General features: G+C 42.1%; 2 protein-coding genes across 2 annotated transcripts in view; both read left to right on the top strand.

The window, feature by feature from the left end:
- The first annotated feature begins 1,294 nt into the window (after nt 1-1,294).
- LOC142968279 (cytochrome c oxidase subunit 8A, mitochondrial) lies at nt 1,295-2,203 on the top strand. Its single transcript, XM_076108091.1, has 2 exons — nt 1,295-1,408; nt 2,096-2,203. The coding sequence occupies exons 1-2, from the start codon at nt 1,295-1,297 to the stop codon at nt 2,201-2,203; spliced, it is 222 nt and encodes a 73-aa protein (XP_075964206.1).
- Nucleotides 2,204-3,339: 1,136 nt separating this feature from the next.
- Nucleotides 3,340-21,007, top strand: part of unc79 (unc-79 homolog, NALCN channel complex subunit) — a 30,567-nt gene continuing 12,899 nt past the window's right edge. Inside the window, 23 exon segments of the mRNA XM_076108233.1 lie at nt 3,340-3,361; nt 4,842-4,962; nt 8,201-8,514; nt 9,280-9,450; nt 9,636-9,731; nt 9,836-9,891; nt 10,631-10,760; nt 10,871-10,935; nt 12,141-12,229; nt 12,627-12,667; nt 13,024-13,052; nt 14,212-14,441; nt 14,626-14,797; nt 14,918-15,148; nt 15,425-15,615; nt 16,179-16,302; nt 17,068-17,208; nt 17,882-18,097; nt 18,401-18,628; nt 18,715-18,856; nt 19,588-19,667; nt 19,763-19,911; nt 20,026-20,183. Coding sequence (XP_075964348.1) covers nt 3,340-3,361; nt 4,842-4,962; nt 8,201-8,514; nt 9,280-9,450; nt 9,636-9,731; nt 9,836-9,891; nt 10,631-10,760; nt 10,871-10,935; nt 12,141-12,229; nt 12,627-12,667; nt 13,024-13,052; nt 14,212-14,441; nt 14,626-14,797; nt 14,918-15,148; nt 15,425-15,615; nt 16,179-16,302; nt 17,068-17,208; nt 17,882-18,097; nt 18,401-18,628; nt 18,715-18,856; nt 19,588-19,667; nt 19,763-19,911; nt 20,026-20,183 — 3,196 coding nt within the window.

Genomic DNA, 21,007 nt, shown 5'->3' on the forward strand with positions numbered 1-21,007 from the left:
TATTTATTGGAAAGTCCTTTCAACAAAGAGCTGATGGAAAATCGCGAAAATACTGTTCACATTAGTAATACTGTCCTTTAGTTTGGAAGCGAAAGGACGTTCTTTCTTGTATTTTGCTAGCTTGTCAGGTTCTCAATGCTGTACGCCGACTGGCCAAGAGGCCCATCAGTACTCCGAGCAATGTATGCAATAATACATTTGCTAGCGCCCTCTAGTTGTTTGTTTGTGGCAGTGGGGATTATGAGAGCTTCATGCCATCAACATTATAGACGAGAATGTCAGTAATTTGACAGAGAGGGCTAAATAACTAGTTGCGATATGTACATAAGTGATCCATTTTCATTCATAACTTGTATCTCCTTCATAGAGGTCTGCTGCGTGGGGTTACTACGATGTAACGTTTGTCTATAACACGAATTTAGGTCATTAAAATCTATATCAAAGCTTTAAACCATCTAATATATGTATCTACTTTATGCAGCGGGGCGAACCCCATTACACTGCTTGAATTGGTATGATATCTATTGGAATGGCATCTGATTGAAGTTCTTTTAGCGTCCTGTTGATGGCGACACAATACGTGTAATGTAGGCCAAAACAAAACGTCTTTGGATAGCATATCTTTTTTATTGGACTCCAAGGTCATTTTTGCAGTTTTGATATAAACAGAATCCCTGATTTGTATACAATCAAAAGCCCCGTGAGACTTGTCATAATAACACAAGAATGGAATGACATTAAATAAGTAACAAGGAAGAAAAAAAACTGAATGTGCCTCCTGAAAGAAAGTGTATTCTAACCGGGCAAAGCAAGGGAAATATGGGTCATTAATTCAGAGAATGGAGTGACACCATGTGTATATTGTGTTGTTTTATTGTAGGTAATAGGATAATAAAGGACTTTTAAATATATTTGGGTTGTTTTGTTGTCTTTCCGCCATGGATTGAGTTTGGTGTTATCCTGTAGAATAAATGTTGGCTCCGCTGCTGTTGACTAACTTAGATACAACTCCATCTCAAAATAAAATTAGTTTTAATACTTTATTCTAACGTATCCCCATTAGACTATACAGAGTTGATTTTATTCAGTTACTTTTACAGTCCCACAGACAAGGCCAAATTTCTTATCCTGATGAGAAGTTGATCTGTTTACATGAGTGTCTTTGGAATGACTCCTCCCAGGGAATTAGATGAAAGTAGTGACTATCTGTTAGCATCTCACAGGATATGAGGAGGAATTTCCACAGAAACATTATCATTTTCTGTTAGAAGCAAGTGACTCTGTGAGCAGAAAGATGTTCTCCCTTCTTAGACCCACGCTGACCTGGTCCAGGTTGATGAAAGCCATTCAGCAAAATCACAGGTCAACCATCCACAGCAAGCCACCAAAGGAAAAGATTGGGCCAGTGGTAAGAACATCTTTATTAGTAGTTGTCTGGTAGAAGTTGAATGGGCTGACATCCCAGGTTGTTTGACGCTATAGATATGTACTGCAACAGCAGGGATGTGTATACCTGTACTAACTTGGTGCTTAACTACAATGAATCAAATTGTAAGGACCATTATGACACGCAAAAAGTGCAACACTCTTGGGGAGTCGGTATCTGTGATACTTCACTGTATTTCCCCTAATGCGAGGAATTCAAGCGAGCTGTGTTCCCCAGTCTGTACAGTGGGAGAGATGTTTTATTCATTTGTTATCCATAAGTCAGTTTGAAGCTCTGGCCTCCGTAAATGGATCCTGTGATGGTACTGCAACATAGCGGCTGGTGTTTATGCCACTATGAATCTGTTGATCTGCCCTCAGGGACATACACAGGGGCTTTTACAAAGCCTGGCTCAGGTTAGGAATACCAGAGTGCAAAGGGACAAAGGGAATATCATGGCAGGACAATTCAAATGGGGGCTGCTGTTATATCACCCGGTGAGTCACTGAGATCGGGACCTTCTGTTGTGGACACAGGTGTTCAATATCCTCTTTTCAACATGTAGCTGTAGATAGGAGAGGTTTGGGAGCTATACTACACTATACGGTTTGTGTACTAAAAATATTTCCTCATGAAGTTATGTTTATGCTCTCATGGACTTTCTTACAGCAATCTCTCTTTGCCATGTCTGTGTTTGCTGTAACACTCTTGGCCCCGGCTGGATGGATCATGCATCACATCCCAGTCTACCAGCAGAGATCACCTCCACAACCCTGACTTCTTAAAAACTCTGCACTCAGGGAGACACCCATGCACTGTGTTATTGTGTTTTCCAATGTGCAAAATGTTGTGAAAACTTGACGATGCAACTGTTTTCCTGTATAAAGACGTTGATATGATATCTGCTCTGGTATGTTTTATTTCTAACTCATTTTTTAAAATAATTAAAACAGGCTGATTTGTTGACTGATCTGATTACTGTAATGTTTGGAAAATGCTTAATATTTGCCTTGATGTTTGAGCATAAACAGTATAGAAGCAGAGGGGTCATTCCAGGGTGTTGTTCCCAATCAACTGGAGATGTGATGGAAATATTCCAACAGTTCTTGGCAGAAACTGTAATGGGAAGGGTCTGTAAGTGGTCCAGACCCTGGAGTCTGTTTATCCTTCACTTGTATTTTGCTCTGTGAAAATTGTAAAGAAGAACGTTAGGCTCAAAAAATGGCACATAGGTACATTTGTAGATAAAAAACTAATAATGGGGATATATTTAGCCTAATGACTGACCAATATTTACTTCTTAAATTAGGAAGAAAGCAAACATTTAAATTAAAATATTGTAAAACATTTAAACAAAACTATTTGAAGATATAAATATTCCTCCAGGACATGTCATGCTCGTGGTCATGACAATGTGACAACCATCTGTTGCACGTTTTATTTTATTTTAAATGCAGCATATACAAAAGTGCGCGTGCATATCTAGGCAAATTCACTGATTTCCTTGGTATTTCCCTCCTATATGCTAATCAGTTCAAACATAGGACTGATACGGTTGTTGGAAATCTTGAATGACAATTTGTCAAAGGTGGATCAGTCCATTTAGAAAGGTGTGCTGTGGCGGATGTATATCAACATTCCTCTCCGACACGAAAGAATAGCATTCTTAAAATTAAAATCACACTCACAAAATTGGCTCTTCGTCTTATTTCGGCTAAAAGCGACCGCACCACCGCTAAAAAGCCACAGTGTATTAATCCACCGCGCAGAGTGGTACAATCATCCGAGCCTGGGCTGTAAGGGGGGTATATTCACTTTTTCACGACTGAGGGAAACACAACGCCGGGGAGGGAAAAAAAAACCACTAAAACAATTGACAGTCTGGGTTTTATGTCTCCTCAAGTGTCTACGAAATGTCTACGAAGGCAGAGCAGTGTAAGTACGGCTGTGTGTGTGTTTTTCCTGTCTTGTCATGGGGGTTTGAGCACTGGGAATGTGATTTTTGTTTTAAGAAAGCGAATGAGGGGAGCTGTCCTTGGTGATAAAACCGCGGTTGCCATGGCAGGTTGCAACACGTCCTCTCACTGCAGAGTATGGCTGGAGGGCTCAGCGTATACACGGGGAGCCGCTGTGTATTTCTCTGCATGTTAAGGGAAAAACAATTGAATGGCTACATCGTCATATTATCTTCTTTTTTTTTTGATTGACGTGGCTGGATGAGGCGCGTGCAAAAAAGCGAGGTGTGCTGCTGGTCTCAAGGTCGACCTGACAGATTATTTACTGCACAATATGGTGGTGTAAGATTGATCGATAATGGGGTTTGATCACACCGTCCTGATGGCGGTTCTTAATGTTCTCCTCGTTCTTCCGATTGCTTTTGAACAGGTGGAAAGCAGCCTCTGCCTCCAGACTCTATTCCATGTTACTGACTGATCTCTGCACAATTTTAATCAGATTCTGCGCGATTTAAGTATGTAACAGGCACACAATATGGGTTTCAAACTTGGTGTTTGAGGCTTCATTTATAATTAGCTTAAAGTTGTGTATGACTGATGTTGTTTAGTGGTAAATATATGGAAGAATTAATCAGGCTAGTATCAGAAAAAAACAACAGAAAACAACAAATTGGCAGCTGTTATCTCCATATATATATATATATATATATATATATATATATATATATATATATATAAATGTATTACTGTTTTATTCATGAAACTGTCCCTCAACATGTTTAGATTTAAGAAGAGAGAAGCTGGTGTACGACTGTATGTTTTGCAACACAGGCTTTGACCACACAAAGCCTGCGGCTGTTATTTTTATTTTGGGGTCTGTCATACAGGTCAGGGAGGGAGCTAAACACCACTGCCCAAAGTCACAGAAAATGGGTCAGCAGTCACCCACTCCAACTTCATTGGACTCTTATTTAACCAGGCAAAAAAACCACAGTCATATCTTTAACAGTAACGTGAGGACGATGTTACACCGAAGGGGTCACTGCTGAAATGTCTCTCAGTATCATCTGCTAAGAGATGAGTAAGCGCTCTCTCGTGTCTCATGCTGACTGCATTTTCCCAGCTTGTCTTGGGACTTGAACCGGCAACCTTTTGTACATGAGCGTGTTTCTGTAAGCAATAGGTTGCTGCGTCCTCAAGGGTTTCCCGTGACCTCGCTGCTGTACCAAAAAGGTCACCTGCTGAAGGCCAGAGAGCCATGAGAACACAGACTCTTTGTTTAACTTGATAATTGGAGCATCTGCTTTACAGTACATGCTGTCTTACATGAATCTTAACCCAGAAACAACAACAGAAACACAGCTCTATGCCTCTTCTACCATTTGCCTTATCTGTGTACTCAGATTCAAATGATAGTCTTGTGTTGATTTGCTTGTTACTCTGCTCTTTATTTTGTCTAGTTGCCTCTAAGATACGATACTTGCAAGAGTATCACAACCGTGTGCAGCACAATATTTATCCCGTGCCCTCCGGAACAGACATTGCAAACACACTGAAATACTTTTCCCAAACTCTGCTCAGGTAAGTACCCTGCTCTGGGGCCAACAGGTGAAGTAACAGACTCTAGAATGTGTGATATCTAGCTTCCTTCTGGATCAGACAGGTTAACTTACAGCAGGTTGACACGCTCCCTGAGAGGGATGACAGTGATATCATTAAATGGCTAATATGAATTTAGTATGTCAACAAGAGGTAAAGGAAGTGGCCAACTCCGACTGCCTTGCCTGCACTGCTTTTAAAGATAGAAGAAGATGGAGCAGATATCATCGTGTTGTTTTGAAGCAGCTGCAGATTTATTGATTCAGTGGTCGCCTGCTAACTGAACGCTTCCTTGGGACGGCCTGTTGTGTCCTTCCCAGAAGGGGGCTGTTGGAGGGCAGCTCCTCGGGCTCTGCAGTTGCAGGGTCAGCCTGCTCCCTTGGGTGCTGTGAAAGCCAGAGGAAGGAACAGCATGTTATTTCCTCCTCCAACACGGGTCAAGTAGGCAGCCATTTTGGACACATCTTATTTCACAATGTGTCACGTCCCTGTTTTTCCAGCTGGAGCTTCTTAACATAGGAAAGTAAACTGCAGTGACAGTCTTAAGGTTGGTTTAATCTTACTCCCTGCTGGCATCACAGAAAATATTACTGCTGTCCAAATGTATTAGCTAATTTACAAAAAGGATGGGATTACTAAAGACTGAAGTTGTATGTCCCACTTTTATCATTATTTTCAGTTTAGGGTGCAATCTATTTGAGATTGGCAGCCGGCCTCAATTCTACACTTTATGCCTCAGCCCCATAAGGATTATTCCTCTGTTGAGTGATGCTCACAGAGTGGTTACTTTGTGCTTAGCCTTTGCTGAAGGGCTGTCCGGCACCAGCAGCCACTGTGCTGTTTTAAACATGGCCTCTCGTATGTCTTTCGCACAGATGGATAATGACGGGGGGCTGCAACTGTGGGAATCACTTTGATTCAAGTGACGATTTTGTCTCTGAGGGGCAGCGACTCGCTATGATGCCACTGTTAACAGTTGCATGATATTTTCCCGAAGCAGAGCCTCTTAGTCTCAGATATGCAGAACAAGTAATTCCCCCCCCACTATTAGAGGGGTCTGGTTTCCTCAGCGGGGACTGCAGGATTATCCATACACCTGTGCCTTCTGAAGCCCGGGGTGAAAAAAAGAGAGAACAATTAAAAAGAACGAGAGGGAGAAAGTGGGAGTAGTGAGAGTTGAAAAGTGGAGCAGGCATGTGTCATGTTCCTGGGAAGAAAAACTGAAATGGCTAAAGGAGGTGGTTGCTGATTCATACACCAATTTTAGGTTCAGGTCAGATGTAGAACAGAAAACAAAGAAAGGTTAACATCTTCTGTTTACTGACAATCACATATGCCTCCTATAAAATGAGGCGTAGTCTTTTCCTATTTCTGCAAGTCATATTGAGCTCTCTGCATCAGTGAGCCATGCTGACTTCATGCCAAACTGTATCTCTCTGAGAAGAATGCCTGCAGGGAGCAGAAACCATATTTACTTTTGTTTAGTCATGATATTCTCTAATTCTGTACATTTATGAAGTCTGATTGTTCTTTGGATTACTGCTACATAGTCAATGATTTTGTATTGACAGCGCAGGGTTTGACAGTCAGTGTATGTCATGTGTCTGTATCAGTGCATTTCTACATGTGTTTTATGTGTCGTACATGTTTGTAATTTTTCGTGTTGTTTGTACGTACGTGTGTATGTATGCACATACGTGTGTCTCTTTGTGTGTAAATGTTCAGTGTATGCGTGTGAGCGTGTCTGTTGATCTCTATGTTCATTGTTCAAAATAATGATGTTTTCTATATGAGAAATTGGCAGTGAAAAAGTCATACTCTGAGATACAGTCTGTTGTTTTGAATCAGTCCTGTTTGAGTTTACGCTGTGCAATACGCAGCTTTATGAATGAATCTACGCTGACTAAAATCTTACAGAGTATAACTTTGAGGGGATCATTCAGAAAATGTTACATTCTGCTGTTGACAGTATGAACTGTTAAGCGACATGCTCAACATTATGTATCTAATGTTATGTTAACCAATTTTGAAATCCCCTTTCTCACTTGCCGAGAATGCTGTAACTCTACTTTTTGAGTGACCTTTCAAAATAAAAGAAATAAATAAACAATACATCAGCATTTATAAGCTGGGCTCTCTTGATAAATCCCAATCATTTGCCTGATAGAACAGCTTAGCTCTTTAATAATGTGCAGTAAAAAGAGCAATGCTCTCTGGCCCCCCCTTCCCCCATCCTCACCCTAGACGCTCCACACTCAACCCAACTAGTTTTTCCTTTTGTTTTTCCTCTCTTAAAATGTAATATGTCCACCACCTTCCCCAGGGGACAGCAAACACAATTGTCCATCCTGCATTAGCTCACAAACATAATGCTACCAGTCATCTCCCCCTGAAACAACCTATTCCTTTGTCATTATAGTTTCTCCTCTACCGTAGATTAGTTGTTACATTTATTTTAGAAACCTGAATCCATATGCCTGTTGGATCTCATTATTTCTCCTGATGATACTGGTACAGTATCATAACGTATGCACACGGACATTATTTCTCTGGTGCAATAAACATGTGCTGTGACCTCGGAGCACTTGATCTTACCTCACACACATGTTTATTACTGGCTGAAGCATGTTTCAAAAGTGTCACCTCTGTATTTTCCCGAACCAATTTGGTGTCACTCCCATCCTTGACAGCCCCACTAAAGACAAGGAAATTTCTTTTTTTAATTTCTTTTATTCCACGGCTCATTGGCCTTTTTGCATGGTAGCCTCTGACCTTGCTGATTGGAAGATGGCAGCCATCGAGGGACAGTCGTTTGCACTGTGCCTTTTTGGAGAAGTATGGGGTTGCCACTGAAAACATGCCATTTTTTATATTTTTGCTCCTTGTCACCAGATACGCATGAGATGCAGTGATCATTGCAGTTTGTGCTCATGTTTTTTTTGTTTTCCAAGTGCAAAGATAGACAAAACGAGATCAATTGAATCAAAGTCACTCTGAACAGACAAAGCAGGGAAAAATTGCCCGTGCCTTCAGTGATACAGTCAAATAGTGAGACACTGCATCCTATGTGGGGTTTATCTGGGTTTGTTTTTTTCTATTTACGCTGTCTCTGTAGTGCCATTTCAATGTAATGTGCTGTTTTTTTGTGTCTTTGTTGTCTCTTTTTTTCCCTTGTTCCCCTCCCCTACCCTCCCTCCCCTCCCCTCCCGCCCCGGAGCAGCATTCTGTCCCGCACAGGCAGGAAGGAGAACCAGGAAGCTTCCAATTTGGCCGTGCCCATGACCATGTGTCTTTTTCCTGTGCCATTCCCACTCACCCCATCTCTAAGACCACAAGTCAGTTCCATCAACCCTTCAGTTACTCGCTCCCTCCTTTACAGCGTTCTGCGCGATGCCCCGTCAGACCGCGGGGGGCAGGGGCAGCAGAGTCGGGACGCTCAGCTCTCAGAGTACCCCTCTCTGGACTATCAGGGCCTCTATGTGACCCTCGTGACCCTGCTTGACCTGGTGCCCCTGCTGCAGCACGGTCAGCATGGTGAGTCAAGGCCCAGTGCACCACTGTTTGTCATCATCATCCCCGAGCCGTCTGGCCTGCATGAAGCCACTGCTGCTTTTTTGGCCTCTTTTGTAACTGGAGGAGAGAAGTCCTGCTGAGGATCTTGAGGGATGCATGGGGTGATTGGGAGCACGCTGGATCCTGTCAACTTAATCGTTCATAAGCCATTGGATATACCAGACATAGGCCTTCTCTTCTGCGTATCATATTTGACTGCATGTTTGTTATGTAAAGTGGGAGAAATGTTTTACTGATGATGTCATGTGCAAATATACAAGTTAAATGGAAAACGCACATTGGCAAAATGTAATGTTTTATTTTTTTCAATACATTTAGAATACATCTGAGAATGACTTATTTCCACACTGTTTTTTTCACGGGCTAAAGGCTGCATCACAGTCAGTGCTCTTGTTTTTCATGAATATTTTACCACTGTTAAAAAAAGCTCAAAAGCATGAAAACCCATCTTCTTGACGAGAATGCTCTACTTTTCCTGAAGGCAAATTGTACCTCAGTGGCTTTTAAAGAAAGCTCACTGCCCTCAGCTAAAGTTCATATTCGAAATGTTCTCTTTTTTACTGTTATTGCTGTTATAATATATAAAATATGAAATGTCTGAAATTTCATGTAAATTTGCCATCTGTGGCTGCATACAGTATGTGAGTACTGTATGTACTGTTAATTGAATGAGTGTCTGTGTATCTCTCTTTGTCTTTTTTTTTTGCCTTTTCCCTTTTTCATCAGATCTGGGACAGTCCATATTTTACACAACAACATGCCTCCTGCCCTTTCTCAGTGATGATATACTCAGCACTTTGCCCTATACTATGATCTCCACTTTAGCCACATTTCCCCCTTTCCTCCATAAAGACATCATTGAGTACCTGAGCACCTCTTTCCTCCCCATGGCTATATGTGAGTATCACCTATCATAAGACAATTTTGACAACTAATTCACTTTTCGTTATAAGAAAACCGTACCTTTATGTTGGAATAATTGGTGAATTATGAAATGTATAAAAGTCATTTCATTTATTAAATGGTATTTCATTTATAAATAAAAAAGTGAAGTCAATCTTTCTCTTGCTTGCTTGCTGTAGTGGGCTCCACTCGGAGGGAGGGGGGAGTCCCTGCCTATGTCAATCTGTCTGCCTCCTCTATGCTAATGATTGCAATGCAGTACACCACAAATCCAGGTAAACCACCATATTGGCTGCTTTCACAGCATACACGCAAATATAAATAACACTGTGGTGTTGTGTATGGCTCTCTTTTTAAGCTGGCTTCTTCTTCTTTCTAGTGTATCACTGTCAATTGTTGGAGTGTCTAATGAAGCACAAACAGGAAGTGTGGAAGGTAGGCTACGGATATGAGGTCTTTTGTGTAAAAAACAATAAAAGATTTTTTTATAGTTTTATGTAAGTCAAACATTTACAACGTGTTGACAATATAACACAACATATACTTACCATGTTTTAAAGATTATTGTCTGTAGCCCCTCATTAAACTATATTGACTTTTTTATGTCATTGTTTATTTATAATGTTCATGTACCTTTTTTACATTTAATCTAATTTATTTACTTTTCATATTTCATTTGATTGTCATTCATCTTTTATAAACTGGAATTGTGCTAGATTTGTGCTGAATGTCTGTTAGATCACAATCTTTAATAAATAAAAATAAAACTAGACAAATAAGCAACCACCAGTTGCTATTAGAAATTAAAAATTTCCTCCAGCTTGAATTTGTTTATGTATTTCACTTTGGAAACATGCACTGTATGGCCTAAAAATGCTATTTTCAAAATGCTGTATTACTCTCTTGAATCCTTTTTAGGGGAAAAATACTTTGACATTAGCGGAACTATGCTCATTAGCTTTCAGTGCCACTTGGCTAGCTAGAGCAAGAGGACGGTTAGCTTAATCTAAATCTTGAACAATGGACATTGGGCAACATTTAGTCTTTACAAAATGGGTATATATAGCATACTAGAATGAAAACCTTCAACTAGTTGGCATTCGTTAGCATGCAAATACCTTCAAATATCATTGCACTTTGTAATTACTGTTGGTACTGTTTAAACTGTGTGCAGGACCTTCTGTATGTCATATCTTATGGCCCATCCCAAGTAAAGCCTCCAGCTGTGCAGATGCTGTTTCATTACTGGCCCAACCTGAAGCCACCAGGAGCCATTAGTGAATATCGAGGGCTTCAGTACACAGGTAAGGTTCTCTTTTGTCACATCTGCTGCTTGATCTGCCCTTGAACTGACTAAAGGTCTAACACGTCCCCAATGTTTCTTCTTTTCTCCTCCCCTACTGCAACTCTTCAGCCTGGAACCCCATCCACTGTCAACATATCGAATGCCACAATGCTATCAATAAACCTGCAGTCAAGGTGACTTCAGTCTTAAAAAACCTGTTAAACAACCCTTAAACATTAACTATTGCATCACAGGTACATGGTTGTTGGATCCCACAACCCTTTATTACATGATTACTGTAAGAAGTTAGATTAGCATCACACTCTGCTTTCAAAAGCTGCTTCCCTTGAGAATATCTTTGGGAAGGCACGGAGCATGTGCCACATTGCTTTGCCGAGTTCAACCGCGCGTGTCAGTGTGTTTGCTTTTGTGAGCCCCCTTGGTAAATAAATCAGTGCATGCCTGGGCAGCTGTGGGTGTGGGGTAATGATATCAGCTTCTATGCTACTTTACAACAGCCTCTGCTGTTGCTGCTCTGCTTTATCAGCTCCACCTGCTTTTATTCAACTATGCTCAAAACCGACATATAGACTAGGAACAGCGGCATTGACAGATTTCAATTACCAGGAGCAGGGAGGGGGTACAGAGGGAGGGGAGCTTAATTGGAAGCCGTGACCCTGTTCAGCCCTTGAGGATAGGGTGGCATCAAAGTGAGCACAGTAAATCACAGTGCACCATCTGAACATTGAGGCCATGAGCATTGAGGTTTAGCACAGGGCCAGGCACAGGTTGCAGGAGAACAGAGTGCAACATATGCACGCAGCCATCCACGCAGAGGCGTGGGGAGACAGGTATAGCTGTCACATGACTTCTTGGGCAATACCATGATAAAGTACCGTTGGAGAGTACTATGTGAGAGGGACAAATGGAAAAGGCTTGCATTCTGAACAATGTGACCGGACGCAGTAGGACATTCTGGTATTTTTGGCATAATGCATTTGACATACTATGTATTGGGACATACTACTTTTTTTCTGGTATACTAAATAGTATGGTAGTATGGGTATTGGAAGGTACAGGTAATGTATGATATGTTTTATTCCACTTCAATTGGTGGCTATGTGAAAATGACCAAACCATTAACGAGGTTTAGCTTCGAATATACCATCTTAAACTTTGTCATGAGTCTTTGGTTAATATATTGTACCAATTCCATGGAGTTATATTGCTTTTTTAAAAGTAATGCATAATGTTCAGTCCCCCTCCACACCCTGACGGTTCTTGTACAGTCCCTAAATGTGCAGAAATGGTTTTCTTTCCCTCTTGTTTGTATGAAAATAAAACATCAAAATACCAGTATGTTCATCCATATTCTAACACTACCTGTCTTACTTTGCAGATGTGTATAGATCCTACTCTTTCCGTTGCCCTGGGAGACAAGCCCCCCCCTCTTTATATATGCGAGGAGTGCAGCCAGAGGATAGCAGGGTATGCATCTGTTTCACCTCCCCCCCCCCCCCCCCGGATCCTCCCCCTCCTTAAATACAATGCCATTCAACACATACATCACCTATACTCCGTGCCTCATTGTTCATCTTTAACCCAGGGGTAATGCATCGCCAAGGTTACGTAATTCCCTTGCGCTGATAATGAGATCGTCATCACGAAACCACGCAGCCACTTGTTTGTCTTTTCTCCAGTGTTTAGCATGTAATAATTGCGTGACTGCGGTGTCACTTGATATTGAGCGAAGGTGTATTTGTGCCCCAGCTCTGTTAGGAAGTTGAGACTGCTGTGTTTACACTAGGTGGGTTTATATACAGGCTCAGAGGAGCAGTTTGCCTATACATCACGCATTGTTCATTCATTTCTTTCACCTTTTCAGAGACCACGCTCAATGGCTTGTTGACGTACTCCTGCCCCAAGGTGAGCGTTCATAAACAAAGAGGTGTTTGATTGTCTCTCAGTCTGTCTTGCTCCCCACAGACAATGAGACATACAGTAAATGGGGCATACATGGAATATATTCAGTATAATCTACAATATACAGGTTTTTAGCATAAATATATTAGACAGAGGGTTAATATAGGTACCCATATTTGTTCCTTTACTTTGATTATGTTTATAGCTATAGTTACATCTGATACGCACAGTCTAGTCGTCTGAGGATATACTTAAAAAGAGGTTTCTATTAAAACGTGATTCATTTAAAAAGCTACTTCTGTTGTGTGCAAACTAATAATAATAATAACTAATAATTCAAACTTAATTTGTCTTTGCAGCAGAGATATCTGCCATTTGTCAAAAGAAGGTAAGACTCTCTCATTTGCTCATTTTTATTCTGATCCATCCCATTACAGCATGATGTCATATTGAACATTATCCAATGCTTCTCCATATTTAGGAAAAATAAACCTTTGCAGTGATTTGTTGTTACTGATTACCCTCACTCACCTTCAACTTCATATACAAACACAAATCAAACAGAACACGTGCTCTAAATGGTTTTTATCACTCAAAACAGAAACAAATCATGGAATCCATTGTTACCTGTGATACATAGCAAGGTCATTTATTTATGAACCTGACATGTTCTCTTCATTGAGAAGTCCGAGCAGCTCGGTAAAGACCACATCATTTCAAATGAAGCTGCTGGAGCGTGATTGTTTGTTTGCTGTTGTTGAACGCACTGCTGAGGGCAAGTGCTCCCTGAGGGTTTCCAGGGAGACAGAAGTAAAACAGTTTGAGATGATCTCAGGTATATTCCCGTCAGGCTGAGCAGCCGCCGCCACCGTGGCGTTGTCAGTGGAAACAGCTGGCCTCCATCCTGGTTTGTCCAGCAGTTTATAATCCACAGCCTCCCTTTCTGATCAGGCTTTGTCACACTCATTTTAGAAAGCCCTTTCAACTCCCAACTGGATTTACACCAACTCAGTCATCTTCATCTGAGAATAGCTACTTATAAATACACCATGAGACCCAAGATAGAACATACTGTAAACAGCAACAGCGTCAGTAATATTAGGGAGGTGTTATTTTGTTGTTGAAAGCAGGGTGGGTGAGAGAAGTCATCATCAGAGGACAGCTATGTTAATTTGATAGGGTGCACTGCATCCCTCTAATGGCACAAGATTAGAGGCTGATCAGATTAGGATGGCTCTCCAGGGCCATGCCTTTTATTTTTAGAAACCTGAGACACCGTTGGGATACATAAAGACTTTTTCTATCACTCTAGATGTGGACAGATTAACATCCCTAAACAAACGCACATCGGAGAGAGAGGACGATATTCAAAGTCAGAGCAGTTAGCTACTTTTGAAGGGCCTGGAAATATGTTTATTTTTAGAGGCTTGTCATGATGGATTGTTGGCTGATTTGCTGTGATGGTGGCATATTTTTATTTCATTGCCTACTGATCTCCTCCTCCTCCTCCTCCTCCTCCTCCTCCTCTCTCTTTCGTGTCTTTGTAGAACTGCAGCTCTCATGTCAGGAGGGCCGTGGTCACCTGCTTCTCGGCTGGCTGCTGTGGGCGCCATGGCAACCGGCCTGTCCGCTACTGCAAGCGTTGCCATGTCAACCACCACAGCAGCGAGGTGGGGGCTGCGGCGGAGACCCATCTGTACCAGACCTCGCCCCCCCCCATCAACACCCGGGAGTGCGGCGCGGAGGAGCTAGTGTGCACCGTGGAAGCCGTTATAAGGTACATCCACAGTGTTTACACTCACATGTCACAGCCACAGTCACAGGGCATATGAAATGAGATTATAAATGTCTATGCCATGTCAGGATGTTTGTGTTTTCAGCTTCTTCTCCATCAATATGGCTCTCTTACGTCTTCTTTCCTCCTCTCTGAATCCTATGTAATCCTCTCCATATCCATCCAGCCTTCTCAAGGAGGCCGAAATTCACGCAGAACAGCGTGAGTTTGAAATGAACAGACGTCGTCAGATGGGCCTGTCCGCCTCCCACCACTCTCTGGACAACATCGAGTTTGACAACAAGGAGGACGACCAGCACGACCAGCGGCTCCTCAGTCAGTTTGGCATCTGGTTCCTGGTGTGTAATCAATAACAGGGAGTCGTGAGATAACGATGTGTACAGTGCACGGCCTGTTATCACTACCTCGTTAAATTTATGGTTATCTGACTGATTCGTTTACATCTCTGACATCTGCAGGTGAGCCTGTGCACACCCAATGAAAACACACCGACAGAGAGTCTGGCTCGGCTGGTCAGCATGATCTTCCAGTGGTTTCACTCCACCGCCTACATGATGGACGATGAGGTCGGAAGCCTGGTGGAGAAGCTAAAGCCTCAGTTTGTCACCAAGTGGCTAAAGACAGTGTGTGAAGTGCGATTTGACGTCATGGTCATGTGTCTGCTGCCCAAGCCTGTTGAGTTTGCCAGGGTAAGATCGATTATAGAGGATGTGCAGGGTGCTGATGAGGGTGGGAAAAGGTTATATTCAGAAAGCACAACTAACATGAACATTATAACTGCAAATATCCAGCCAATGCACATCCACACTTCTGTTTATCTCAGCCATAGCACTTGTGACATTTTTAATGAATTTCATTCAATCACCATGTCACTGAGGGCTGAGATTTATTAAAATGATGAAGGGGAAGATCATCATCTCTTGGCTATGTCTGATCTAAGCCAGTCCGTTCACACTTCTTCCCAGGTGGGAGGTTACTGGGACAAGTCATGTAACACAGTGACCCAGCTGAAGGAGGGCCTGAACCGCATCCTGTGTCTGATACCTTACAATGTCATCAGTCAGCCACTGTGGGAGTGCTTTATGCCTGAGTGGCTGGAGTCCATCCGCACCGAGGTGCCCGACCACCAGCTCAAAGAGTTCCGGGAAGTGCTCAGGTACATCCACAACCTCAGTGTTTGCAAATTGTAGCTGTTATTCTTGTATTAAAGACATTTGTTATTTCAAATAAGCATGGGTGAGGGTGATACAATATTTCCTTATGAGTTACTTGTATTTTTCTTATTCCTGGATATGACTGGCCAAAAGCACACAACATGACATGACGTCAATATATTTACAGTGCAGCTACAATACACTCTGATAGCAGATATTTTTTTGTCGTTGTCCAAACATTAAAGATGAATGATTGGTGTCATTCCACAGAATCATCGAAAGGAGGCCCTTTTCCAAAAATGCTACTTTCGACCTCAATGGTTTATAAAGCCCATTACTGGCTTTAACAGTGCGGGAAATCTCTGACTAAAGAGGTGGTATCTTCCACCTATGCATCATTCTAGAAAATGTCTGCATAAATGAAATCACTCGCTGACGGAGAGCTAAAACACAGGCAGTGTGTGGACCACACAACTTTAAAAATGAAGCTGAACTGAACTGAAACTCACTGATTGTGAAACAGTATCCAAGGAACATAATATTGTGCTCTGCCTTCTGCTTACAGTAAGATGTTTGATATTGAGCTGTGCCCCCTGCCCTTCTCCATGGAAGAAATGTTTGGCTTCATCAGCTGCAGATTCTCTGGCTACCCAGCGTCTGTGCAAGAGCAGGCTCTGCTGTGGCTGCATGTAAGCAAGCATAAACACACACTCACACACACACACACACACACTGCCTCATGTCCAGTTCACAGCCTACGGTTCTGTCAACAGTGCGTGTGAATTGAACAGGTTATCATAGAGTGTGAGAGTCTAGGCAGGGGCCCTGCTGAATATGGATCTGGGTCACCGAATGAGACTGAGAGAGATAGGAGGGATTTAGCTTTTCATCCCATATGCACTCACAGCTTGCTGCCCTGTATACATGGATCAATTTCAAGTTTTCTGTCGCAACCGTGATCAAGAGATGCTTTGATTTACCCACGTTAAATAGGTCACATTCAAGAAGTGGTGAAAAATGTTACTCTGTAAATCTTATACCCATATCTCTGCTTTAGTAACTTTACAGATTATAGTTTTTCATACCCTTCCTGTCCAGTGAAAACCATGTATCACCAGATGACAAACTGTTTATGATAAACTAAAGCATAAAGTGGTCCTTTGTGGGTCGAAAAAATTCTTCTTAAGCTAAATAAACTATTTCGAAATCTTCTTGGATCAGGTGGAAAATGTATTGTTAAAAAGCAGAAAACAGAGCAGTTTTTCTGAGCTCATGAAAAGTGTATTCAGTTTCTAAAACTTAAGGAAAGGATCTGAACACGTCTTTCACCACAGCAGATATTTTATCACTGGAAATAATATCAAAACTGTCTGCATAATATGTGGAAAAATATTTATTTGTAACTAGTGTGAACGGATCCTTTACCTTTTTGTGTGTGTCTTGATTGGACGCAGGTGCTGTCAGAGCTGGACATCGTGGTGCCTCTTCAGCTGCTGATCGGGATGTTCTCTGATGGTGTGAACTCTTTGAAAGAGCTGGCCAATCAGAGAAAGGCACGCGCCTCAGATCTGACTGGCAACACTGGGGCTCGCAGGGTGAGGGAGACAGCTGGGCCGAAACTATTCCGCAAAAAATAAAAGATATAATAATAATAATAAGAAGAAGAAGAAGAAGAAGAAACAAAAACATACATAATGGAAGGTTAAAAGCAGATTTAAATAGGTGAGTTTTAAGTGCTGGGGGAGAGAGTTCCAGAGGGAGGGGGCAGCAATAGAGAAGGCCCTGAACCCTGTGAGGGTTCAAACTCATTTTCATTTATTTTAGTTAGTTTAGCTGCAGAATCAGTTATAAGCCAGGATTTATAGTATATTTTAAAAAAACACTTCACTCAACTCAAAACATCACCTGATTCAATGTGTGTGAGAGCTTTTTTTTGGGCTATTTTTGTGTCAGATACCTCTTTAGGATTATGACACATTTCTATTCTTCTTTGCTTCTATTTTATACCATTCATTGGGTTGGACTGTGTGTTGCCATGGTAACTGCCAAAGTCTAAATATAGCTTCCTTAAAGGGCTTAATTGAACTTGACTGTGATGCAGATCTATCATTGAAATTTATAGCTGAGCGACTCTGCACTCATTGTGTTATTATAAATGACTGGGGGAACGTTGGAGATTAAAAGACTGTCAGAGGCATAAATGGTTTGAGTTTCAAGTGAAACACATGAAACTATACTTTACTTTAGCGATGTGCTCTTTGCCTGTAGGTGAGCGTGGTGTCAGATCCAGGACGCCGTGGGCAGCACAACACCCTCAGTCCGTTCCCCAGCCCCTTCAGGAGCCCGTTCCGCAGCCCCCTGCGCTGCAGCCCCTTTAAAAACCTGGGTCACGCCACCGGCCACTGCGCTCTGGATCTGGACTGTGACGATGATGACATGAACCTCGGCTGCTTCATCCTAATGTTTGACCTCATCCTAAAGCAGGTAACCACACAGAAATAAGAACAATCATATTCCTAGAGGGACTACTCTAAAAATATGATTATTATCTATTGTTAATATTTGAATGGGAGTAAAAAAACGTCTTTTTACAAACAGTGTCTTATTGTATTACTAAATATCTGCCAAGGATGAACACCGAAGTGTACACAGTCTAAAAACAATTCTTCTTGTTCATTCATATAGAGAATAATGACAACAATGCCCACAGGTGGGATCTTGAGATTTGTGTGCGGTGCTCTACTTTTTGTTCCCCTGTTTTCACGGTCGTATTCCCTGCTGTCCCAGATGGAGCTCCAGGATGACGGTGTGATGCTGGGTCTAGACAGCAGCCTGGGGAAGGACATCGTGGGCATCGTCAACAACGTCTTCCAGGCGCCATGGGGGGGCTCACACACCTGCCAGAAGGATGAGAAGGCCCTGGAGTGCAGCCTGTGTCAATCCAGTATCCTGTGCTACCAGCTGGGCTGTGAGCTCCTGGAGAGGCTGACCCCCCGAGAGGAAATTCGCCTTGTGGTGAGACACAGTATGAATTTGTATGCATCTAATATAAATGAACCTTCAAAATGAATGCTATGCTAAGTGTTTGATTTCCTCTGCAGGAACCTACAGACACTTTGGAGGAAACCTTGCTCCTGGGTCAGCCAGATTTCTCCCTTGGTGCAGGGAATGGAAACGTGGAAGGAGACAACCCAAGCGGCGCGCACACTGACAACCCTACGAACCATTCTCCTGATAACCCAAGTGTGTATCAGTTCTGTGCGCAATGTTGAAAATCATTCAATTTGTCAGTCATAACTAAATATCATTTTATTAATTGTTAACTGCCGTAGCTAAGCTGCTAGCTGTAGCTTTGTATTTAAAGGAAGAGTCCAATACATGTTTATTTGCTTTCTTGCCAAGAGTTAGATGAGAAGATTGATGCCAAACTCATGTTTAGGGTGACCGTGGCTAAGTGGAGAGCAGGGCCGTCCTGCATGTCAATGTGTCCTTGAGCAAAACACTTAACCCCAAATTGCTCCCGTAGCTGTGCCTATGGTGTATAGATAGATACTGAATTGTAAGTCGCTTTGGATAAAAGCGTGTGCTAAATGACTGTAATGTAATGTAATGTTTGTACTGTAAATATGAAGCTACCTCTAGTAGCTAGCAGGGAATAGCTAGCCAGGCTCCACCTACAAACCTATCGCTCATTAACACCATATATCTTGTTTGTTTAAGCTATATAGAAATTGAAGTAAAAAGCATCCACAGGGTTTTTTGTACCTGACTCTTTCTTGGCCAGGTGGAGTGAGAATCCTGAAACAATGGAACAATGGAAACGTACCTCCCCCGGCCAAGAAATAGCCGTTTCCTCCTGTTTCCATTCATTATGCTAAGCTAAGCTAACTGACTTCAACCACGTCTGCTCTGTTGTAGTGCATGTAAGTAATGAGAAAGTTGAGTTGTTTCTAACACTACCCTCTTCCCTCCAGCGATGAAGAATAACTCTGATAAGAAGTTCTCCTACCAGCAGCTCCCTGTGTCTTTGAAGCTCATATACACCGTTCTGCAGGTACTTGTATATTAAAGGCTGGAGGCATCCAAGAGTTTTTCTGTGATTTATTTTAGTATGGAACACTTTGAGTCACACATCTCTTCCGTATTCAGGAAATGTCCAAGTTTGAGGAGCCTGACATCTTGTTCAACATGCTGAACTGTCTGAAGATCCTGTGTCTCCATGGAGAGTGTTTGTACCTCGCCCGCAAGGACCACCCCCTGTTTCTGGCCCACATCCAGGAAAAGATGCTCATACCGAGGTGTGTGCTGACAGTTACTTTAATCAACTTTCTTATAAAATTGTTGTATTTAACCAACTCCTTGACAGCAATGTGTGTGTGTGGTTGTGGGTCTAAATTGGTGTTTTGTTTCAGTCTGTGGTCCATGTTGAAGTCAGAGTTTTGCCAGCTGGCCTCCCTGGCTGTGCCTCAGCTTCTCCACGCCCTGTCTCTGTCGCATGGGGCGGACATCTTTTGGAACCTCATCAACACAAACTTCAACAGCAAAGACTGGAAAATACGATTTGAAGCAGGTGGGTGACAGGCTTATGGTGTAAAATCACATATGTAGTGTATCTGATCTCTGCCGTTGCTTCTCAAGATGGTTTGAGAGTATCACACCGCCTCATCATGATGTGACTAAACCGGTCATATTTGGTTTTATTTAATTATTTTGTAAGCAAAGTGGTTTATGAACCATTAGATGAATACCCCCAGTCTGCTTATATAATATGCTGCCAAAACCACTGCCTGCCCACATCTCCTCCTTCTGTTGTCATGGTTACCGTGTGGCTCAAACAGGCGGGACAGAGGACTTGTGGGATTGATTGAAGGTTTTTTGTCTCCTCGTGATTGGCAGAGAGGAGCTGTAAGACCTTGAGACAGAGGCAGAGGACTCAATGCATGAATACAGGGAAACAGGAGAACAATTGAATTGACAATAGCCCCAAACATACGGGAGACACGAGAAGGTGTAGTAATTAGCTTATATATTTGTATATAAATATCCAAGAAAATAGTCAAATAAATTCAGTTGTTCAGTGTTCCCAACTACTCAAATTATGCGTCATGACGGGTTCAAATTCTGATGGTCTATATCATGACCACATGTTCTAACAGTGTTACACCCTCTTATTAGCAGTGTTGAAACAGATATAACTGTTGCCATAAGTCATACATACATACACACACATATATATATATATATATATCTAAAACCTTTAATGACCAACAGGCAATGTGGTGCAGCTCTGGGATTTCTCTTAACTTCCACACTGACACCTAGTGGTCAACACTGGGTACTATCCATCAGCCCAGAGTAGGGGGAAGTTTATGGATTTCAGAATATATATATAGC

This window comes from Anarhichas minor, unplaced genomic scaffold (genome assembly GCF_050575085.1).
Source record: "Anarhichas minor isolate MPS153535 unplaced genomic scaffold, ASM5057508v1 ptg000040l, whole genome shotgun sequence".
Taxonomy (NCBI): Eukaryota; Metazoa; Chordata; class Actinopteri; order Perciformes; family Anarhichadidae; genus Anarhichas; species Anarhichas minor.